The following is a 23437-nucleotide window of genomic DNA, read 5'->3' on the forward strand; positions in this document are numbered from 1 at the left end:
TACACCAATGTGAATTTAACCATAAATAATCAGCCAGTTGAAAGAGTTACGTCCTACAAATATTTAGGGGTTTGCTTCACTGATACTAATGACCAGACAAGAGAAATCATGAGGCGAATTGAGATAGCGAGACAATCGTTTGTCAAAATGAAAAAGTTCCTATGCAGTCGGGACATAAATATAAACTTAAGAACGAGAATGTTAAGGTGCTATGTTTTCTCAGTTCTGCTGTACGGCATGGAAGCTTGGACACTGAACAAGATAAAGATCAAAAACATTGAGGCATTCGAGATGTGGTGTTACAGGAGAATGTGAAAAATACCATGGACAGAAAGAGTAAAAAATCAAGATGTTTTGCTGAAGATGGGGAAGGAATGCGAAGTCATAAAAACCATACAAACGAAAAAACTGGAGTATCTAGGCCACATAATGAGAGGAGAAAAGTACTCTCTGCTAAGACTCATAATCCAAGGAAAAATCTCGGGAAAGAGAAATGTGGACGTAGGAGGATTTCCTGGTTGCGAAATTTAAGGGAGTGGTATGGGTGCAGTTCGATACAGTTGTTCAGAGCTGCAGCCAACAAAGTTAAGATTGCTATGATGGTAGCCAACCTCCGATAGGAGACGGTACTGCAAGAAGAAGAATTGTAATATAGCCCTTCCAAGCACTTCAAACAACTAATTTGTAAGCACCAGAAAACAGTCAGAACCTTTTTAGGCCTGTAAAGCACATGATGCTTATATTTTGAACAGTTACAAAATACAAAAATGAAGTAGGTATTACCCAACTCTAAAGTGAACCACAATAATTTTATTAAAAGTACTTAAAGGTTAAAATATTGGACGCGTTTAGGCTCAACACGAGCTATCATCAGCAATTACATACAGAATCAAAACTGACCAACAGGAAAGAGGAAGAATTGATTAGGCTCAATCAGATAAAATTCACATTAAAATTAAATTAGAAATGTAATGATTTACATTTTGTGCTTCTGGAAAAGTGGGTAGTAGAGAAAGACTTTAAAACCTGTTCTTCTGGAGGATCTATCTTGTGAATAAAGATGGATCCTCCAGAAGAACAGGTTTCTAAAGTTTTTTTTAAAGCATTACAACATTTCTAATTTACATAATTTTAATGTGTTACAAGTTATAATTCACGTCCCATATGCTCAGCGCGGCAAAGTTCCAGAGAAGGTTCCCATTGTTGTCAGTCTAGTAGGATGTAGAGTAACATTTTTTGATCTTGTTTTATGTGCTATTAAAGCTATTAGATTGAAAACTTAGTCTTTTGCTAGCAGTTGCCGCTAGGGCATCCCTGCCATTTCGTTCGTTGCAATCCGTGACTCCACGCCGGGGTTTGTCCTAGTTGGGTCAGAGAGAGCAGCATATGTGCCTCCTGATGAGAGACTAATAAGTTTCGAAACCGGTAGAGGTGCTTGCTGCACTCTCTGATTGAACTGGAATAATGATGCGGCTGTAGTTTCGTGTTGCAACGAAATTGAAAATGGTTATTCATTTTTGATTTACATGTTTACTCTGATTGGAGTACGAAGGGAATCATTCTTGTTGGAATTTTACCGTGCTGAGCAGATGGGACTTGAATTCTAAATTATAAAATTCCCTCATCTTCCTTAGTCTCAGCATCCGTTATGGCTTGCACAATTGTAGAAGCCTCGGAGGTGTCACCAGAGAAGGTTCCTATTGTTTTCAGTCTGGTAGGATGTATAGTAACATTTTTTGATGTTGTTTTATGTGCTATTACATTGAAAACTTAGTCTTTTTTTTTTAATTATTGTGGTTCATCTTAGAATTGAGTACTTCATTATCTCTAGACCACATTTGAGATGAGTATAATGGAGACTTTCTTTCATAGTTACAAAAATGGTTACGAATTGATAATACATAGGTAATTTGCTACTGTGATAACTATGAAATAAGGAACGAATTGAAGAAAAAGAAGAAAAACTTCTATCCAAAGGAAATTCTTAACAAAGGTACGAAATCTTCTCTAGGTACGAAAAACAGTTCATTTAGTTTTTTAACAGTTGTATATGAATTGTACCTATTTCGACTTAATCTAGAATTCAGACTGTATTTGGAATATTACACATTAGCTACTGCACTTTAACTTTTATAGTTCTCTGTGCGAAACTAGCCTATTGGACAATCCCCGACCAATTGTTTGACAATTTATGCGTCTCCGCCCATTTTAATTCATCAAAAAAATTCTACATAATAATATATGGAGGTCTAGCATGCTGGGCTAAGGGCGGTAACGACCATCCGCGATAGCCAACGGCTACCCTACAACCCTTTTCTCTAATATATAAAGGAAACTGGGCGTTTTGGGAGCACTAGACAGCTACTTTGCAAAAAAATCACGATGAATACAGAGCCAGTTTATGAACCAGTTACAAAAATTAAAAGGGTTAGGGTTGTTATTGTGTAGTCATGTTCGGAGTCATTAAAAGATGTTGAAAGATTATAATGAAATTTAGAGACAAAAGTGGCAAAATACATGAAAATTAATGATCTAAAATACTGTAGGTAATGTTGAAAGTTTGGTTGGGAATGTTCGGTTTGAAAGTTTGGTTGGGAATTTTTTATAATAATTTTTAGTAAGTCAAGTCAAATATATGACTTTAAGCATTTTATACACATTAGATTAGAAATATTGTACACATACGTAGGTTATACTAATTTAATTTTTATAGCAAACTTTTATATATTAATAATTTCATAATAAAATATTGCTTATAATAAATTTAAAAAATGTATGGATGTAACCGAAAAGAAAAAACAAAAGAAGTGATACACCACGATAGAGCTGCTTTGTCAGCTTTGCCTTACCCTAGGGAAAAATATTACATACTATGTATCATTATTATACTCTCCCACTCCATGATGGTGCTACTTAGTAGTTTTATAATCCAATTCATTTTTACTTCTTTTGTTCTGAATACACAATTTGATTTATTCTGGTCTCAATAAACAAGTCAGTAATAATAACAAGATTGAAAGTTACTACGTACATTAAATAGAAAAAAGAAGAAATAGGAAATATAAGTAGAGTAATACTAAACTTAAAAAAGTATGATCTTTCAAAATAAAACTAATAATGTCTAGCTGAAGACATATTGGTAACCTCTAACAACATTAAAAATATGGCCTTCATGAATAAACACATTTTTTTACATGGTATAAACAATAAACATCAGATTATATATTTTCCTCTGTAATGGAATTTCCCTTCTTACTTTTCTCCAACATTTTCTAGCTTTTCCTCACTTTCATCTACTTAACATCCATAGTATTTTCTTTTCGTTTCCCTATCGCTTCATTTACTTTACGAAATTAATGAAACTTCTGATTCTTCATTATCCTCCGATATTTCTGTTTCATTTATACTACAGGATGACCTGTAGGAAGTGAGTGAATCCAGATATGCCATTCTACTCTAATATTAGACACCTAAATTGATTTTTTCATGTAGGCAGTATTTAAATGTAGAAAATAATATAATATGTCTACCACCAGAACAGGATCAATAATTAATAATATTTGTATTTACTTTATAAGAACGTCCATGAACTCATGGATCAATTCAAACTACTGTCTGGGACACATTATGACACCCATATTTCACTACGCTTACTTTCCTGGAATGTTGTAAACAACTTTATTTGTCGGAGAGAAGACGATATTGTCCTTTGTCCGAGCCATTTAAAGATAAGCCGGTAAATTGACGTTTTTCGCTTGACTTTTTGTGCCCTTTTTGCTTTGTTGTACTTTATGAGCACAATTCGAGAACAGGTAGCTGTGACTTGAATTTTGTGAAGATTGTTATAAATCAGTTTAATGTCCCTATTTATTTCGGCAGTTCTAGGATTTTGTCCAATTTTAGATTTGTGTTAATCCAGTGTCGCACTGTATCTTCAGGAATTGATATAGGTATTAATAAGCAATACACATTTTATACTTTGCTTTGTTAGTTTTCTTTTTGGGTATGAGTTTTCTTCTGTCCCATGTTAAACTCTGAAAATGTTGAAAACTCTGTATGCTCTGAAAATGGCATACTCACACGAGTAAACTGTATATTAATAATAACTGAATAACTGAATTGATAAGGCACTTGTTCTTCTTCTTCTTCTTCTTTTTCTTTTTTTATTCTTCTTCTTTTTTTTCTTCGCCTTCTTCTTCTTCTTCTTCTTTAGCCTATTTCTATCCAACGTTGGACATAGGCCTTACTCAAATCTTTCCATATCTGTCTGTCCTTGGCTGCGCTTTTTCAATGAGTTCCTGCAGCTTTTACAATATCGTCCTTCCATCGCATCTGAGGTCTTCCTCTTCCTCTTCTTCCTGTCCACGGTCTCCAGTTTTGTATTCCTGTTATATGTTCAGTTACATTTTTTGCTTTTGTTTTCTCTCTTATCCATTTGTTTGATTTTCTGTCTTGCAGTTTTATTCCCAACATGGATCTTTCCATTTTTCTCTGAGTTATTTCTATTTTGTTTATGTTGGCCTTTGTTAATGTCTATGTTTCTGAGCCATACGTCAGAACAGGAAGGATGCACTGATCAAATACACGGGTTTTTAGGTACTGTTGTATCTTTGTGCTTTTTAGTATCCATCTTAACTTTCCAAACGCTGCCCACGCCAATTTGATTATTCTTTGTACTTCATTGCTTAGGTACACAAATTTAAAATTCGAGGCATCGGGTGTATCAACCTGCCATATCACAGGTTATGGCACTAGAGAAGTTTTATTTGAATAATTTTCCTTGGTTAACAAAATGCATTATCACATGTTAGGGCAATATTTAAAAATGAACGATACTTATCACACATCCACTCTCCACTCTCAACCACAGAGTAACGCAAACTGTCTTGCGGCACTGTTGCTAATACTGAGAAAGCCAAAACCGGAAATGGTAATAACGGCGTGGGAGATTTTAAGATAAACGGCAGGTTTTAAGATAATAATAATAATAATAATTTATTCAATAATAATAGGTACAATCTTTTTAGATATTTACAGCTAAAGTGAATAAATTAACCCGAAGGTCTCCGAGAGGTGTGGATACACTTGTTTCGGTAAATATGATATAAAATAATAAATAATAACATATTAACGTAAATAACATAAATAACATAAATAGCAACATAATACAATATAATACAATAAATATATAGGTACGTTTTTTAAATTGTAAATACACAGTTATGTTTTAGTAAATATGATACGTAGAATAAATAATATAATGAAAACAATAAAATAAATACTTAGTTTAACAATAAAGCACGAATAATTAATTTTTTTTTAAACAATTATGTATGGCTCAATTAGTTAGAAATATTTTTGAAGAATGGTGTATATACGCATGTTTTATTAAATATGATAAAAATAATAAGCAAAATAAATCAGTTTAAAACAATATAAAATTTGAAACATAGGTATAAAAATTGGTAGTGACTCTAGAGTTTCATTTATTTTTTTTTTGTTTTTTAATGTATGTAAATTTAAACTACTATAATGATGTCACAAAAATTTCTTGTTTGTTCCATCAGAAATGATTTTAATTTCTTTTTAAATAGAAGAACATTCTTAGTATTTTTGATATCATTGGGGATATGATTATATATTTTTGGGGCTAGAAATAGAAAACTTCTTTGACAGAAGGACTTTGTCATTTTCGGAATCATATAAAGGTGTTTGCCTCTTGTATCATGCTCATGTGATGGTAAATTGTTGTCTGTTTTCATGGTGTGATATTTTAAAGACACACAAAGAAAGTATAACTGTTTCAAGTCAAATATATTACTATCCTTATATAATCTATCTGTAGAGTAGGTGTATGGTTTAGACATAATAATTTTCAGAAATCATCTTTGTATGATTTCCAGTGGGAGAATGTGTGTTTTTAGGGCGCTTCCCCAAGCCAGTATACCATAACGGAGATGACTTTCTACTAGTCCGTAATATAGTGTGCGAAGGTATATATTAGGTATGTGTTTTTTAAGATGTTTAAACTTATACAGGATAAACTGTAGCTTTTTAATGATATATTTATTGTGAAAGTCCCATTTTAGATGTGTATCTATAAAAACTCCTAGATATTTAACATTTGTTACGGGTTTAATATAAAAATTTTGTTTATTATGTGATATTTGAAGGAGTTTGAAAAGATCAGTGGTCAAGTTAGAGTTAAATATTGGTAGATAAACAGTTTTCTTAAAATTGATTGTTAGTATTTTGTAGTCAAACCATTCTTTTATTAGTTGTAGATCACATTCTGCTTTTGTTTTTAATTCATACCAATTCTCAGCATCATAAATAATAGCTGTATCATCAGCAAACCCAATTATGTGCTCTGTACTCTGTAATGAAAATAATCCATTTATATATAGATTAAACAGGACAGGACCCAATACTGTTCCCTGTGGCACTCCATATGTTATACTTCTTTGTCCGCTTATTACTTCGGAGACCCTTACTACCTGTTGTCTCTCAGAGAGGTAACTTCTAAATAATTGTAAACAGTTGTCTCTTATACCAATTTTCTCTAAGGTTTGTAAGAGGATATTATGACTAACAATGTCAAAAGCTTTGGCCAAATCAAGAAATACGCATAAGCAAACTTTATTTTTGTTAAGTGCTTCATATGCTTTAGATGTTAAATTCAAAATGGCATCTTGGGTGGAAGTATTTTGCTTAAAACCAAATTGGTGAGGGGAAATTAAATTATATTTTTTGATATATGCTGTAAGCCTATTTTTCAATAATAATTCAAATATTTTAGAAATATGCGGAATAAGAGATATAGGTCGATAGTTCGCAGCAAGAGTTTTGTCTTCATTTTTATATATTGGTATGACTACTGTTGTTTTGAAGGCTTTAGGCCATATTCCTTTTTCTATACATATATTGATAATGTGAACCAATGGCTCGAGTATGTATGGTGAAATTGTTTTCAAACATTCTGCATTAATGTCGTCAATACCAGTTGCCTTTTTACACTTTAGTTCATTTATTATTGTTTCTATTTCAAATGTATTTGTAGGTAATAAAATCATTGAGTTTGTTAAGACAGTATTTTCATATACTTGGCGGGGATTAGTACTAATTTTTTCAGCCAAACTTTTGCCCATATCTGAAAATGTCTTATTAAATTCATTTGCAATATCAGAGGGCTCAGTCAACATATCATAGATAACTAAATTATGTGGCGTTATTCCACAGCACAATGAAGGCAACGCCTAAAGAGACGTATTAAGCCAAAAAACAAATGTTCCATTTTTTTAGGGTTATCATCTCTGAGGTATCTTGCGCTTGTCGCCTTGCGGAAGCCGGCCGGCTACCTAACTAGCTTTCGGGATCCCTCGTTTACTATGTTCATGAGTTTGCAATTCCAGGCATCATTTTGTGAGCCACTCATCATAATTATATTTGTATTTCTTTATATACGTTTCATTATTGTTTCTGTTATTCCCATTAAAATGTTAACATCTTTATTTCTTATTAAGTCTCTTCTGGATTGTTATCCGTAGTTAGCTTCTACCTAAGTTTATCTCTTCAGTCCAGTATAGTCCAAGAAATTAAATCTCAGCGTCTAAGATGGTCTGGCCATGTCCATAGACTCCCTAATAGCGCTTTGCCAAGCTGATCTGGGAGCAAGCCTCCACAAGAAGAAGGCCCTTAGGACGCCCACGAATGCGATGGAGAGACAATATATTAAGAACAATGGGGCTACCCACTGACCCAACTATCATGGACGACCGTTCGAGATGGAAGCGAGTTGTGCAGTCAGCCAAGACCCACCCCGGGTTATAGTGCTACCAGAAGAAGAAGAAGAAGAAGAAGAAATAGCCAACGTTTCTGTACCATATAATAGATTGTTCCTGATTATATCCTCATTGATTTAATTTTTTTTTCGATATTTGATAACTCCATAAAATATTACTAAGGTATGTTATTGCTAATTTTTCATTTATATTCTTGGAGTTGATTTTCTTAATGGAAATTAATATAGTTATTAATAATTAAAGAAAGTTAATTTCCAACATCAGCAAAGAGGAAATAAAAGCTTTAAAAACTTTAAAAAATGATTTCTCCATAACAATCCTACCAGCAGATAAAGGAAATGCAACTGTAATAATGGATAAAATACAATATGAGGACAAAATTACAGATCTAATTACAAATGGACCTTATACCAAATTAAGGAAGGATCCAACGAAGACACTGGAAAACAAAATCTATAGAACTTTATTCAAATTTAAAAATGATCTAACGTACTATCAAAGAAAATTAATGACACCTCATTACAGTAAGACACCACATATCTATGGAGTACCGAAAATTCATAAAGCGAATATTCCACTTAGACCCATTTGTAGTACCATCAATTCTCCTTGCAGTGAACTATCAAAATTTTTATTAAATATTATAAAACCATTTGCAAATCATAATGACACATTTATTAAAAATACACAACATTTTTTAAACAAACTATCAAATGTTGAATTTAATCCAAATAATATTTTAGTAAGTTTTGACATAAACAGTTTATTTACAAATGTACCATTAGATAAAACTTTAAACATAATTAAAACGAAATTAGAAAATGATAATACATTGACAACTAGGACAAGACTAAATCTAAATGTATCAGCTATAATGGAGTTATTGACATTATGTACCAATAATACCTATTTTCAACTAAATAATGAATTCTCTAAACAAAATTTTGGTCTAGCAATGGGCTCTTCTTTATCTCCATTATTGGCTAATATATTTATGGAGGATTTCGAAAATAATATCGTTTCTAAACAAAATTTAAACCCACAGTATGGTGGAGATATGTAGATGATGTGTTTTCAATATGGCCTCATAGATCAGAATTGTTGGATACATTCCTGAATATTATAAACGATCAAGAAGAAACAATAAAATTTACAATGGAAAAGGAATACAATAGCACTTTGCCTACAAATCAAATCACTACATCAACGTTAAAAAGGGAATCATTAAATCCTTATATGATAGAGCCAAAATTACTTGTTCTAACGAAAATTCATTTTTAGAAGAAAAACAATTGTTAACATCTGTTTTATTAAAAAATGATTATCCTTTATCGTTTATAAATAAGGAATTGTCAAGATTGGATCCAATGGAACAGAACAACTTAGAACGGGATCCTACAACATTCACAAGAAATAATGCGAGGAAAATATCTATACCATATAATATATAAAAGGACTATCCGAGAAACTTAAAACAATTGGAAATAGATTCAACATTTCAACAACATTCAAAACAACAAACACTATTCTATCTAAAACTAAACCTAACAATGAACAAGAAAGAACAAAGAATTGCATTTATAAAATACCTTGTGAATGCGAACAATTTTATTTAGGTGAAACATCAAGACCATTAAACGTTAGAATAAGTTAACATCAGTCTTATATTAAAAATAGAGAATTTGATAGATCTCAAATATGTCAACACGCATGGGATAATGAACATAGAGTTCAGTGGAGAGATTCAAGTGTAGTCCTGAAAGAATCAGATAGTAAGAAGAGAAAAATCAAAGAAGCGGCTCTAATTATGCTAAATGAAACCAATTGTGTCGCAAATTCCTCGGTAGAATGCAGTTAGATGTGGTTACCCATACTGAAAGAGGAAGTCAATAGAAAGAAAATACCACGATTAGTAAGTCAATAACATATCGAGTTAGTACAAATTTTATATTTTAGTATTACTTATTGTATATCTATGTATTATTAATATTATTTAAAATTTAAACATATTAAAGTCAGAATTTGGTAATAGTTTTTTGAAAGTAAATTAAATGTAAGACCAAATACTTACGATGTCGGGATAGTATCACGAGGTTTTTTCCTGGTTTTCCCTCGTGATTTACTATGGAATCTCTAACGCGACAATTTTACTGTCATCGTTGCATTTGGTTGTCTTTTTAAAGACAGATCGCATGCTATGATTTTTTTGTGACGGATATTCTTGAGTTGGGATTGATTTCATGTAATCGAATGAACTATCTTTTAGTAAAGTCGTCCCAAGAACGCAACTCATAAATATTGGCGATATCATTTTATAATATATAATATTATATAATATACGTCTGAATTGCCAATATAAATGAGTCAGATTAAATAAATTATTAGAAGAATTTTTTTACTTAGCAACAACATTTTTGTTTATTTTAGTAGTATTTTGTATTTTGACAACGAAACCCGATTTGGGCTTCGAAACGTTATCTAATAAAATAATTTTTTTGGTAAAATTGTGGCTTATTCGCATTAAAAATAGTTGTTGATTTCCTTGTTTTCGGTACCAGTTTGATAAAATGTTACTCCCAAGTATTTGTAGTCTTCGCAAGCTTTGATTTCTTGGTTATTTTTCATAAGATGAACTTTATATTTTCTTTCGAACCACTACCTACGTGAATACTTTATTTTACTGTTAGCGACGTGCTACGTTCATTCCCCATTCTGAGCAGATATTCTTCGATTAATTAGCTCATCATATATACCCCATATCCCACCTGTCATTTTCAGGTATGACCCGATCATTCGCAAATTAGAGAGTACGTATTGTATATAAGCAGATATTGTTTACGTCAACACCTATTCTATATTATTCCATAGTTCAATCTTTAAGTGCTGTTGGACGATAAATTTTAAAAACGGTTGAAGAGCCACGACAATCCTGTCTAAGCCCTTTTGATAGTTAAAAACTGTTTGAGGAAGATTTTGATTTTACTTGTAAGTGCGAGCCTGCATATATTTGTTAACGTCTTGGTAAAAGCAATTTATTGGTATCTATAAAACTTTTCACATTTTACTCTCTATTATCTTATACTTTAAATTGAGAGACATGATCAGAATAATCAGCCGAGAGATCTATTTAGAAAAATACGCTACATAACATGAGACTTTAAAGCCAGAACTTGGGCCATTGAAGACAACACTGGAACTCTGAGAACAAACAGAGAATATATAGCATAGCAGAGACATGGAGATCGTATTGCAGGGACCTATATAAAGATGATCAACGCCAAGAACCAAATCTCTGACTAGGTGGAAGAAGAACCTGATATACTTGAAAATGAAGTAAGACTCGCGATCAGTAAGCTCAAATATAATAAAGCACCAGGTCCAGATATGATAACAGCCGAAATGCTCACAGCCACAGAAGAAACTGGCGTAAAATTACTTCATCTACTCTGTAACCAAATATGGCATTCTAAACAATGGCCTGAAGACTGGACAAAACCTACAATAACGACAATTCATAAAAAAGGCAGCTTCCATAAATGCGACAATTATAGAACTATTTCTCTTATATCACATGCCAGTAAAATAATGCTACATATAATCAATGAGAGACTAAAAACATTCCTCCAAAGAGAAATTCCACAAGAGCAAACTGGATTTACCAAAGGTAGTGGTACTCGAGAACACCTGTTGAATATAAGACAGATAATCGAAAAATCTAGGGAATTCAATATTCCACTGTACATATGCTTTATAGATTATCGTAAGGCGTTAGACAGGGTCAAGTGGAGACACTTATGGCACTTAATACTAAAAGAAGTAGGCGTACCCCAACACCTTATTTCGCTTATAACTGAACTATACGAATCCACTACTGGATCAGTTAAAGTGCTTGACACACTTTCAAACGAATTTCATCTAGAACGGGGTGTCAGACAGGGATGTATACTATCTCGACAATTATTCAATATATATGGAGAGCATATTATGAGAAGAGCACTTGAAGGATGGGAAAAAGGCATTTCAATAAATGGTCATAAAATAAACAACCTACGTTTCGCAGATGACACAGCCCTTAAATAGTCAAGCAGAGCTTATTGATCTTATATACGACTGGTTGAAGACGAAAGACAAATATTTGGTCTGCAGTTTAACATATTGTAACAAAATAATTATTGACCTACCCTCGTATACCAGCTCCCGTCTCCGGACAGACAGAACACTATCGATGTTTCGAGATACGCCGATGCAGCGACGATGACGTGCAAGCGGTCACATGGACATAGCTGGAGATATATAGATATTTCTGGAATATCTGTATCGCATATATAAATAGGACATATTTGTAAATAGAGGGAGTCTTAAGCTAAAGTTTGTAAAGTAAACTTGTATAAATAAAAATAAAGTCGTATATAAATTACGAACCGCTGGTTTTATTGTAATTAGAAGTAATTACACAAATAACCGCTACAGTTGGTGTTAACGGTGTGGAGTGTAAATAAATGAAAAGTGAAAAAAAAAGACTTTTGAACTTTATTCGTCGGAAATAATCGGAGTGCGTTAATTGTTCGGTATTCGGAAAGACTTTTGAACTTTATTCGTCGGGAATAATTGAAGTGCGTTGATTGTTCGGTATTCGGAAAGACTTAGACATTTTGAAAAGTACGTGTGTGCCGACCAAAGATGTTGCTACAAGAACTGACCATAAAACAGCTCCGTGAACAATTAGAAGAGTACGAATTAGACAGCAGTGGGTGCAAGATAGTCCTACAAGCACGACTCAAGGATGTCCTCACGAAGAACGGAGATGACCCAGAGACGTTCCACTTCCAGTCAGCAGAACAAGTAATCTTATCGAAATTAAAAACTGTTTCTGAAACGATCGATGAAACTTCTAGACAGAACAACGAGAAACTTGAGGAAGTTAGTAGACAGAACAACGAGAAACTTGAAGAAGTTAGTAGACAGAACAACGAGAAATTTGAAAGTGTTTCTCAAAAGATCGATGAAACTTCTAGAAAAAGCGACAATAAATTCGAAAATGTTGCTAAAAGATTTGACGAGACTTCTCAAGTAATTAAAGAAGTTTGTAGACAGAGCAACGAGAAATTTGAAAGTGTTTCTCAAGTAATTAAAGACGTTTGTAGACAGAACGACGAGAAATTTGAAGAGGTTTCTAGAACATTCGATAAGATACAGAAAAGCGTAGACGACAGTAAAGAAATCTTAGAAGATAAGATCAAACAACTAGAGACTATGGTAACCAATACGAAAGTGCTACCTTCAGTTAATGCAGTAGTTTTGGCCGTAGAAGAGAAGATCAAAGAATTAGAGAGCATGATAACCGATACAAAAGTGCAACCGTCAGTTCATGCAGTAGCTTTAGATCCTGTAGTGAAAGATGAACTACCGAGAGAAGAAATGTCGCATAATATGAGATTCAAATTACCACCATTTGATGGAAAGTCCTCTTGGTCCATATATCTTAGACAGTTTGAAGCTATTGCGACCGCCAATCATTGGACCGAACAAGAAAAGGCTGTTTCCTTGACTGCTGCTTTACGAGGTGATGCTGCAGATATATTAAGGTCAATTCCCAAGGGTCAAGAAAATTGTTACCAGACCTTGTTCACTCGTCTAGAAAAACGCTATGGAGATGCCCATCTACAACAAGTATACAAAGCACAACTGCGAAGTAGAAGTCAACGAGCAAGTGAGAATCTGCAAGAATTTGAAGCAGATGTGGCTCGTGTGGTGCGGTTGGCTTATCCAGAGGTGCCAGACAGCGTTTTAGAAGAAATTGCAGTAGATACCTTCGTCAATGGGCTGAAAGATAATGAACTACAGAAAGCTTTACGACTAGCAAGACCGAAAGTTTTAGATGAAGCACTTGCTATTGCATTGGAACACGAAACGGCTAGTCAAACTTCACGAGGCCATAGAGTAAGAACCATTGAAGAAAGTGACGAACACAACGATGAACGTCTGGAGGAAATGATACGGAGAGTATTAAGTAATCAGATGCCAAAGAGACGCGAGCCTAGATGTTGGAATTGTGGAGACGTAGGCCACATTCGTCGTAATTGTAAGAAGATCGTACAGCCGTCGGAAAACTAGAGCGGGTCGACACCAAGGGGCAACTGCCGACCTCGAGAACTAGAGCCCCCATAGTAACTGTCAACCTTACGTCCTCCGGTGGAATCCACAACTTATACATCGAAGGTCGTATCAGTAATAGATGTAGATCATTTTTGGTGGATACAGGTGCAACGAGAACTATCGCACGTCCAGATGTAGTACGAGACCATAATAAATTATCACCTGCAACAGTAAAGCTTAGAACAGCGACTGGTGAGCTAATTAATACATATGGCGAGGCTAATATGTCAGTATCCATTGGCCAGACCACAGTTGAACATCAAGTATTAATTGCCGAGATCTCCGACGAGTTCATATTGGGGATGGACGTACTACGAAAAGTGGGGGCAATATTGGATGTTCAAAATGGAGTTCTCAGGATCAACGGTGAAGAGTTGCCCTTTCACGACGACAAAGAAGATGTCATCCGCTTACTAACTACATGCGACGTAACCATACCCGGTAATAGTGAGAAAATTCTGATGACCATGCTTGATGGACACTGCCGAGAGGGAAGTTTAAGGATGGTCGAAGATGTAGAAAATGTCGAGTTCCTAACGGCGAAAACTTTGGTAAAAGTTCGAGATGTCATCCCTGTAAGAGTTATGAATTTAAGGGAAACTGCTATTAAGTTAAGTAGAGGAGCTTTGATCGGACAGTGTGTTCCCGTGGCTTCAATTTGCTCTATGAATACCAATGAGAAATCATCAAAGTCAAAGTATCCAAAAGACCTTGTCGAGATGATCATTGAAAGATGCCAAGACCTTGACTATGAACGAACGGAAAAAGTAAGGTCTATGCTGATAGAGTATCAAGATGTTTTTGCTATTGATAAGAAGGATAAGGGCAAAACAAGCATAGTAACGCATAAAATAAATACCGGAGACGCTCAGCCAATCAGACAACGGCCTAGACGACTTCCATTTGCGAAAAGAGATGAAGTCGAAGAGATTATCAAGGATATGGACAAACAAGGGGTAATTGAACCATCGAACAGTCCATGGACATCACCAGTAGTTCTGGTAAAGAAGAAAGATGGTTCAACGCGTTTTTGTATCGACTACCGCCAGCTCAATGCGGTTACAAAAAAAGATAGTTATCCTTTGCCCAGAATAGACGATACATTGGATACTCTCTCCGGTTCTCGTTGGTTTTCCACACTCGATTTAAAAAGTGGATATTGGCAAGTAGACATGGAGCCAGCCGATCGGGAGAAAACCGCATTTTCGATAGGATCAGGGCTTTGGCAGTTTACGGCTATGCCGTTTGGTTTATGTAATGCCCCTGCCACATTTGAAAGATTAATGGAGGCAGTTTTAAGAGGTCTAACATGGAAAACATGCCTGGTTTACTTGGATGATGTAATTGTGGTTGGAAGGTCCTTTGATGAACATGCCAAGAATCTAATAGAAGTCTTTCAACGATTGAGGGCAGCGAACTTGAAGTTAAGTCCGAAGAAATGTCACATGTTTCGACGAGAAGTTAAGTATTTGGGACATATTGTATCGAGTAATGGTGTAACAGCTGATCCCGAAAAGATTGAAGCAATTAAAGATTGGCCAGTACCAAAAGATAAACATGAAATTAGAAGTTTCCTTGGCCTATGTACATATTACCGACGATTTGTCAAAGGATTTGCCAATATCTCCAAGCCCCTAACAAAGTTGACGGAGGAGGGCAAAGAATATACATGGAGTGAAGAGTGCCAAAAAGCTTTCGAACAACTACAAATGGCTCTGATCAGTGCACCGATATTAAGCTACCCGGGACAGGCAGGAAAATTTGTTTTGGATACCGATGCTAGCAACAGTGCTATAGGAGCTGTTCTCTCCCAAATCCAGGACGGACAGGAAAAAGTCATCGCTTATTTCAGCAAAGTCCTGTCGAAACCGGAAAGAAACTATTGCGTTACCAGAAGAGAACTGCTGGGTGTAGTGAAGGCTTGCGAACATTTCCATAAATACTTGTATGGCAGAAAGTTCCTTCTTCGCACCGATCACGCTGCTCTAAAATGGCTCATACAATTCCGTAATCCAAAGGGCCAGATGGCAAGATGGTTAGAACGATTACAAGAATATGATTACGAGATAGAACACAGGGCCGGAAGAGTTCACTCAAATGCTGATGCCCTTTCGAGACGACCATGCAGTGCGAATTGTAATCACTGTGCCAAATTAGAGGAACGATTTTGCCCCGTGAGACGAACCACCGTAATTAATGAGCAATGGCAGCCCCAACAGTTACAAGAAGCCCAAGAAGACGATCCATGTATAAAAAGAGTATTGGATTGGATGCGTCGAGGTGAGAGACCTAGTTGGCAAAACATTAGTGCATGTAGTCCGGAAGTCAAGGCCTACTGGAGCCAATGGAATTGCCTGATACTAAAAGATGATCTTCTGTACAGAACCTTTGAGAACGATGATGGTACAGAATCTAAGCTTCAGTTGATTGTACCTAAAAGTAAAGTGTCAGAAGTATTGCGTCAGTTGCATGACGGTACATCAGGTGGACACTTTGGTATTACGAAGACTCTGCAAAAGGTTCGAGAACGGTTCTATTGGGTGAACTGTAAAGATGATGTAAGAAGATGGTGCCGAAAATGTGAACTGTGTGCATCCGGTAATGGTCCGGTTGGTAAAAAGAGAGCACCCATGAGACAGTACAATGTTGGAAGTCCTATGGAAAGAGTAGCTATCGACATTGCAGGTCCATTTCCAGAAACCGATGCTGGAAATAAATACATCCTGGTAGCCATGGATTATTTTACAAAATGGACTGAGGCCTATGCATTACCAAATCAAGAAGCTGCTACCGTTGCAGAGGTACTTGTTAAAGAATTCTTTAGCCGATTTGGTGTTCCCTTGGAGATCCACTCCGACCAAGGGCGAAACTTTGAGTCAGCTCTTTTCCAAAACGTTTGTAAATTGATTGGTGCCAATAAGACCAGAACAACACCCCTGCATCCTCAATCAGATGGGATGGTCGAGAGGATGAACCGAACGATGGGTAAACACTTGTCCAAAGTTGTATCTGAACATCAGCGAGATTGGGACCAACACATTCATTTATTCCTGATGGCCTACCGCTCGGCCGTAAATGAAACTACAGGTCAAACACCAACCTGCCTGATGTTGGGTCGTGAAGTTCGGTTGCCCTGCGACCTAGAGTTTGGCTGCGGACCTTCCGAGGAACATGTTGCAGGCGAAGACTACGTTGACCGCCTGAAATTACGAATGAACTACATTCATGAACTTGCCCGACAACACATTCAGATAGCCAGTGACAGAATGAAAGATCAATATGATTCTCGATGCAAGAATGAAAGCTTCGAAGTAGGTGATCTTGTCTGGCTTTATAATCCGCAACGTCGTCGAGGCTTGTGTCCTAAACTGCAAAGACAATGGGAAGGTCCGTATGAAGTTAAGAAGAAAATAAATGACGTAATATATAGAATTAAGAAGTTGCCAAACGGTAAACCAAAAGTTATTCACATAAATCGTCTTGCACCATATGCTGGCTCAAATGAAACAGAAGAAGCACGAGTCCTCCAACAGGAGATGAAAGATGTCGCACAGCCAAGTTTTAATCAATTTATGTCAAATTACGCAGAAAGAAAGAGTGCTAGATTCGGCGTGACCACAGAAGTTCAGCAAGATCTGTTTGGTGTTCCAGAAAACGTCTCTCTAGCCCACTGTGTTGCACAAGACCTCGAGATGACTAAAGGAATCTCGTCCGTATTCAATAGAAAGTTCGGCCGCCTGGACGAGTTAAGGAATCAACAACCTAAAATTGGAAGAGTATTGCGATTGGAAGATGGTCCTCGATCTTTGCTGTATATAGTGACCAGGAAGTCTTATACGGACACGCCAAGCTACGAGAACATATGGCGTGCTCTAACTAATTTGAAGAAAATGGTCTGTAATTATGACATCAAAGATTTGGCTTTACCAAAAATTGGCCATGCAGTAGAAAATCTGGATTGGAAGATTGTGAGAAGCATGCTGGAAGTGATCTTCAGAGAAACTGGCGTACGGATTACTGTGTGTTGCATGAACCCGAAGATGTCATACCCTTCAAAGACAGTAGACTGTTACTTCTTTTCTAGGGGTGTATGCAGAGCCGGAGAATCCTGTAGATTCCGCCATCCTGGGCCATCTAGAGTTGCTGATCGGGACGCTCAGATCTTAAGAGGGGAGCAGTGTAACAAAATAATTATTGACCTACCCTCGTATACCAGCTCCCGTCTCCGGACAGACAGAACACTATCGATGTTTCGAGATACGCCGATGCAGCGACGATGACGTGCAAGCGGTCACATGGACATAGCTGGAGATATATAGATATTTCTGGAATATCTGTATCGCATATATAAATAGGACATATTTGTAAATAGAGGGAGTCTTAAGCTAAAGTTTGTAAAGTAAACTTGTATAAATAAAAATAAAGTCGTATATAAATTACGAACCGCTGGTTTTATTGTAATTAGAAGTAATTACACAAATAACCGCTACAATATCAAAGACAAAGATCATGATAGTGGATAGACTACATAACAATCATCCACACATAACCACAATTGATCGGTTTGAGGTTGTGAGCTCATACTTATATCTGGGATCATTAATCACAAACACAGGGTCACTACAGGAAGAATAAAACGTAGATGTGATCTAGCAAAAGTCGCCACAGCAAAAATGGCCCCAATATGGAAGGACTGTCAAATTTCAAGAGCGTTAAAGATGAGGTTGATCAACTGCTTAATATTCCCAATACTGACATACGAATGTAAATCTTGGACCCTGAGAAATTCGGAAAGAAGAAAGATAGACGCCACTGAAATGTTCTGTTGGAAACGAATGCTACGAATTCCTTGGACCGACCATACAACAAATAATTTAATTTTAAGAGAGCTAAAAGTTAGCCAACGACCCTCCAGTAAAGGCCATCTCCAACAATTAAAATACTTTGGACATGTTATGAGATCAAACACAGAAAACATGGAAAGGCTCATTATACAAGGAAAGGTGGAAGGCCGAAGATCACGAGGAAGATCCCCAACAAGATAGATCGATCAAATTACTGAAATATGCAAAAGACCTATGCATGAGTTAAAAGAAATGACCAGAGACAGAGATCTTTGGAGACGGACAATACACGATATCACGTCGACCACTACACTCTCTCCGGGGGGGTCAGGATTGAAGAGAGAGAGAGAGAGAGAGAGAGAGAGAGAGAGAGAGAGAGAGAGAGAGAGAGAGAGAGAGAGAGAGATCTTTATACTGTTGGATAATTATTATTCCACCTCTTTTTAGGTTATAGAATGATCTGTACTTATTCTCCCGATTGGTGACTTGCCTCGGGTTATCCTAACTATTTTCTGCGACTATTATGTGTTTGTCCCATTCTTAAAAAAATCAACCCAAAAGCCGTAGAAATACTATAAATTAGAATTGAGTACGCCCATGTCATAGATTTGGTACTAACTTGAAAATGGATTTCTCAAGAAATAAATGAGATATCTCCGAAGCGGAACCCGGGACTTTCTTATAACCTCTCCGTTCAGAAATTGATTTTTTTCTGGTCACCCATTCATTCATGTTGAAAATTATGGTCTAGAAGTAATTGATTTCTTGGACATTTAGTAACCGATGGGTGTTTCGTTATTATTTCTCGTTTTGTGATTATAATAATCGAACCGGTTTTTGCTGTGTACGGTTTCATTCAGGAAGAGTGATTATGAAGAATCTTTACCGTGAAAATGGTTTATTGTAACAAGAGGTGGGCAGTAGTGTAATATCTTTTTTCAGGGAAACTAATTTAGGTCAAGATCTGCTGAAGCGTGCATCAGACATCGTTTTTTGTCTTAAACCAAGGATTAAAAAGGACTGACTTCATATTACAAGCAGGTGGCTTATCTTTAGAGATTGGATGTGGCACAGATTAAACCATTGTGTGTTACTTTAGTGTTTTGATTTATGAGTTTTTATAATCGTTACTATTAGTACCGTGGAAAACGAGAAGTAACCAGTAAAAGCAGTCTAAAACTAATGAAATACTGATATTGTATAGATAATAAACAGGTTGACTACAGGTCATATAGGTATGACCTCCGCGTGTAAATATATACAAAAAATAATCTAATTTTAAATATCTATTCCTGTAGATTCACCATCTACTGCACTATATTTTAAATTACATATTTATAACACTCTCAAGTTTAGTTTTGGAAATTGCTGCACAAAAAATTTCTGCGGATGAGCAGTCAAACCATCTTGTCAGGTCTTTCAACCACGAGTTCTGTCGTCTTCTTAATGATCTTTTGACCTGTATTTTACCTTCCAATATGATTCGAGGTAATTCATAACTTTCAGCTCTCACCACATGACCCAAGTATTGTATTTTTCTTTCTTTGATTATTCTTAGTAGGTAATTCTTTTTGTTTGCTCATGCACCGAAGTACCTCATCGTTCATAATTTTTTGTACCCAGTGAATTCTCAGCATCCGTCTGTAGGTATATATTATATCTCAAAGGCATCTGTTCATTTTTCTGTTTCACTGAGTCCACTGTGCAACTAAAAGCCATACAGCAAGACAAAAAACACGTATAACGTATATTTGGTCATTCGGATTCTGATCTCCAGACTAAAGTCTGATCTTATAAAAATTTTTGTTCATATTCATGAGTGTTCTCACTTGTTCGTTTCGTGATAGGATTTCTTTTTTTGGATTACACTGGCTATTGACATTTGTTCCCAAATATTTTATGGAAGTTACCTACTCTATTATTTGTCCCTTGGAATACAAATGTACGTTTATTGGTATCTTTGAAAATACTAAAATTTTAGTTTTGGAAACGTTTATGTGTAAACCAAACATTTCGCTATGACGACCTACAGCATTTATTATTTTGTAGTTCTTGTGCGTTTTTGCTATTAGGACAGTATCATCAGCGTACCTGATGTTGTCTAAGCTGGATCCGTAATTCTTGATTCCACCTTGGACCTCGTCCAATGCTTCTCTGAATATAAACTCCGAATAGGTACAGGTTAAAAAATGATAGCGGCGACAAGACCCAACCATGTCGCACTCCTCTTCGGATTTGTATATCTTCGAATGCTGCGTGCCCTAATTCAATTGTTACTGTTTGGTGCCAATATAGTTCTGAGATAATTCTCAGGTCTTGTTCGTCAATTGCAGTTGTTCTTAGAATTCAGATCATCTTTTAATGGTTAACGCAATCAAATGCTTTTTATATAAATAAAACATGCATATATGTACATGTAAAAATGAAAAGAAGAGAAAAGAAATTAGTTACAAATATTGTAAATATGTACCTAAGGGTCGACAAGACAAGAATTCTTGTCTTGATAACAACTTCCTGTCTTGTCTTGAGAAAAAATCAAGAAATTTAAAAAATCTTGTCTTGACGTTTTCTTGACATCTTATATCTTGTCTTGACTCAAGAAATTTCAAAATCTTGAAATTTCTTGATTACCTGGTCCGGTGATTCCCCGGCGACCTTTTTATTGCGTTGCGTGCTGACACGGCCTAATAGATCCCAGAATGGCATACAGAATCCAATAACAGAGCCAAAATATACTTAAATGAGCCTAGGTCAGAAGATGCTGAGAATATACCTGATTGATGGAGAAGACACGAGAATGTCTACCCGTCATTATCGAAAATAGCAACCATATGTACAACCAGCAACATATGTAAAACCAGCAACATATGTACCTACCTGCGGAAAGGCAAAGGCTATTTTCAATAGCAGCTTTAACAATAACACAGTCAAGAAATCGGCTAGACGTTGACTCCATAAGACTATCTGCCTTAATTCATGGCTTATCAATTCCGATTTAAAAATTTATGTTACATTTACATAATTTATATTTTTGTAAATCGTTTTAGCGAAAAAAGTGTTCAATACATTAAAATTAAAATACGTTATTTTATGTTATAATATGTTAACGTTTTCACAAATAAATACGTTTTAGAGTTTTCATTATTATCTAGTCAATATATTTCAAGATTTCTTGATTTCTTGACAAGAAATCTTGGTATTGACATAAAATTTCTTGTCTTGTCTTGAAATCTAAAATTACTTCTTGTCTTGATCTTATCTTGAAATCAAGACAAGATCAAGACAAGATCTTGAAATTTTCAAGAACTTGGCGACCCCTAACTGTACCTATTACTAATATTACTGACACTATCAAGACACTTTAATACTCATATTATTAACTCAATTGACAATATTTCAAATGGTTTTTCATTGTTCCAGGTCCACATTAAAGCCACCTTCATCATGAACGGCGTTTGCGTCAGGTGGCGCGGTTGGATTGACACCGATCGTCTGGATGGCGTCGGTTGCCTGGAATATAACGAGGAAAGAGCTGCACAAGAGGACGCCCTCCTGCGGGAACAGATCGAACGTTACAACCAGCGACTGAGGGAATTCGAAGACAAACAAAGGGGTTACCGACAAGACAGGCCTGAACAAGATCTCGAGGTACGTCACGGGATGCAAAGGCAATATATGAAATTGTTTTAAGATATTTTATTTTTGTTAAAATGAAGCTAATGAGATTTCTTTTTGAATTTGTTTTTAATTACACATGGTTTTCTCCGGGTTAGCTTATCAAAATTGTTTCCATATACTATCTATACTACAATCACAATAAAGATGCACTAATAGAAGTAAACAAACCAAGACCCATTGAATGTTACGAGGAGCACTCCCGAATCATGATTCAATGTATAAACTTTGTAAATCATGATTTGGGATTTTTCAATGCATATACATTGGAAATTATGATTTGGGAGTGCTCTTCGTAAGATTCAACGTGTCTTGTTTTGTCTATACTCACATATCCATTGTTTACTGTTAGTGTATGTATAGTCGTGGATGTACATCTTTGGGGATCAAAGCTAGTTATTCGTTATTCTGTAGTCTTAAGAATATATTATTATATTTCCAAGCATCTCACCAATTTGATGCAGGCCCTCAACATGCACCACTAGTTATTTTTTCTTATTTTTTCCGTTAAGTGTTGTTAAACGGAAAACCGTCTATTTAAAGGAAAAACTATCGTAATATGAAACTGTCAAAAAGAATACAAAGGTGAAAGCAAATAAAAATGTGGGGAGTACGAATAATTTAAAGAAATTTCAAATTAGATTTTAAAAATAATAAGGTATTTATGCCTGATTGTACCAACAGATCTTAGGCTTAAAACGTGCTTTAGGCCCGGCGCAAATTGAACCTAAGCCAGACACAACCTGCGCCGGCGGGACGAGTGACCCGTGCATTTATTTTTCTAGCGTGCCGCATATTGAACACAACCCAACCCAACCGTTGGCTATCGACGTGGCGAATAGAGACGGGCAAAATCAGTTCGGACATGTAACGGTTACTTTTGATACCGGTTCTCAGTGGTACTGAGGACAAAAAATACTGATTACACAATACTGATGTATCTGATTCTTGTACTGAATT

The 23437-nt window shown here is 35.7% G+C and overlaps 1 protein-coding gene across 1 annotated transcript in view; it reads left to right on the forward strand.

Moving 5' to 3' along the window:
• LOC126881298 (protein big brother-like) overlaps positions 1–23437 on the forward strand; it is a 337029-nt gene that overhangs the window by 149217 nt on the left and 164375 nt on the right. The window contains exon 3 of the mRNA XM_050645497.1: positions 22223–22450. Within this exon, the coding sequence (XP_050501454.1) occupies positions 22223–22450 (228 nt within the window). The remainder of the gene's footprint in view (positions 1–22222; positions 22451–23437) is intronic.

Source organism: Diabrotica virgifera, chromosome 3 (genome assembly GCF_917563875.1).
Source record: "Diabrotica virgifera virgifera chromosome 3, PGI_DIABVI_V3a".
Classification (NCBI taxonomy): Eukaryota; Metazoa; Arthropoda; class Insecta; order Coleoptera; family Chrysomelidae; genus Diabrotica; species Diabrotica virgifera.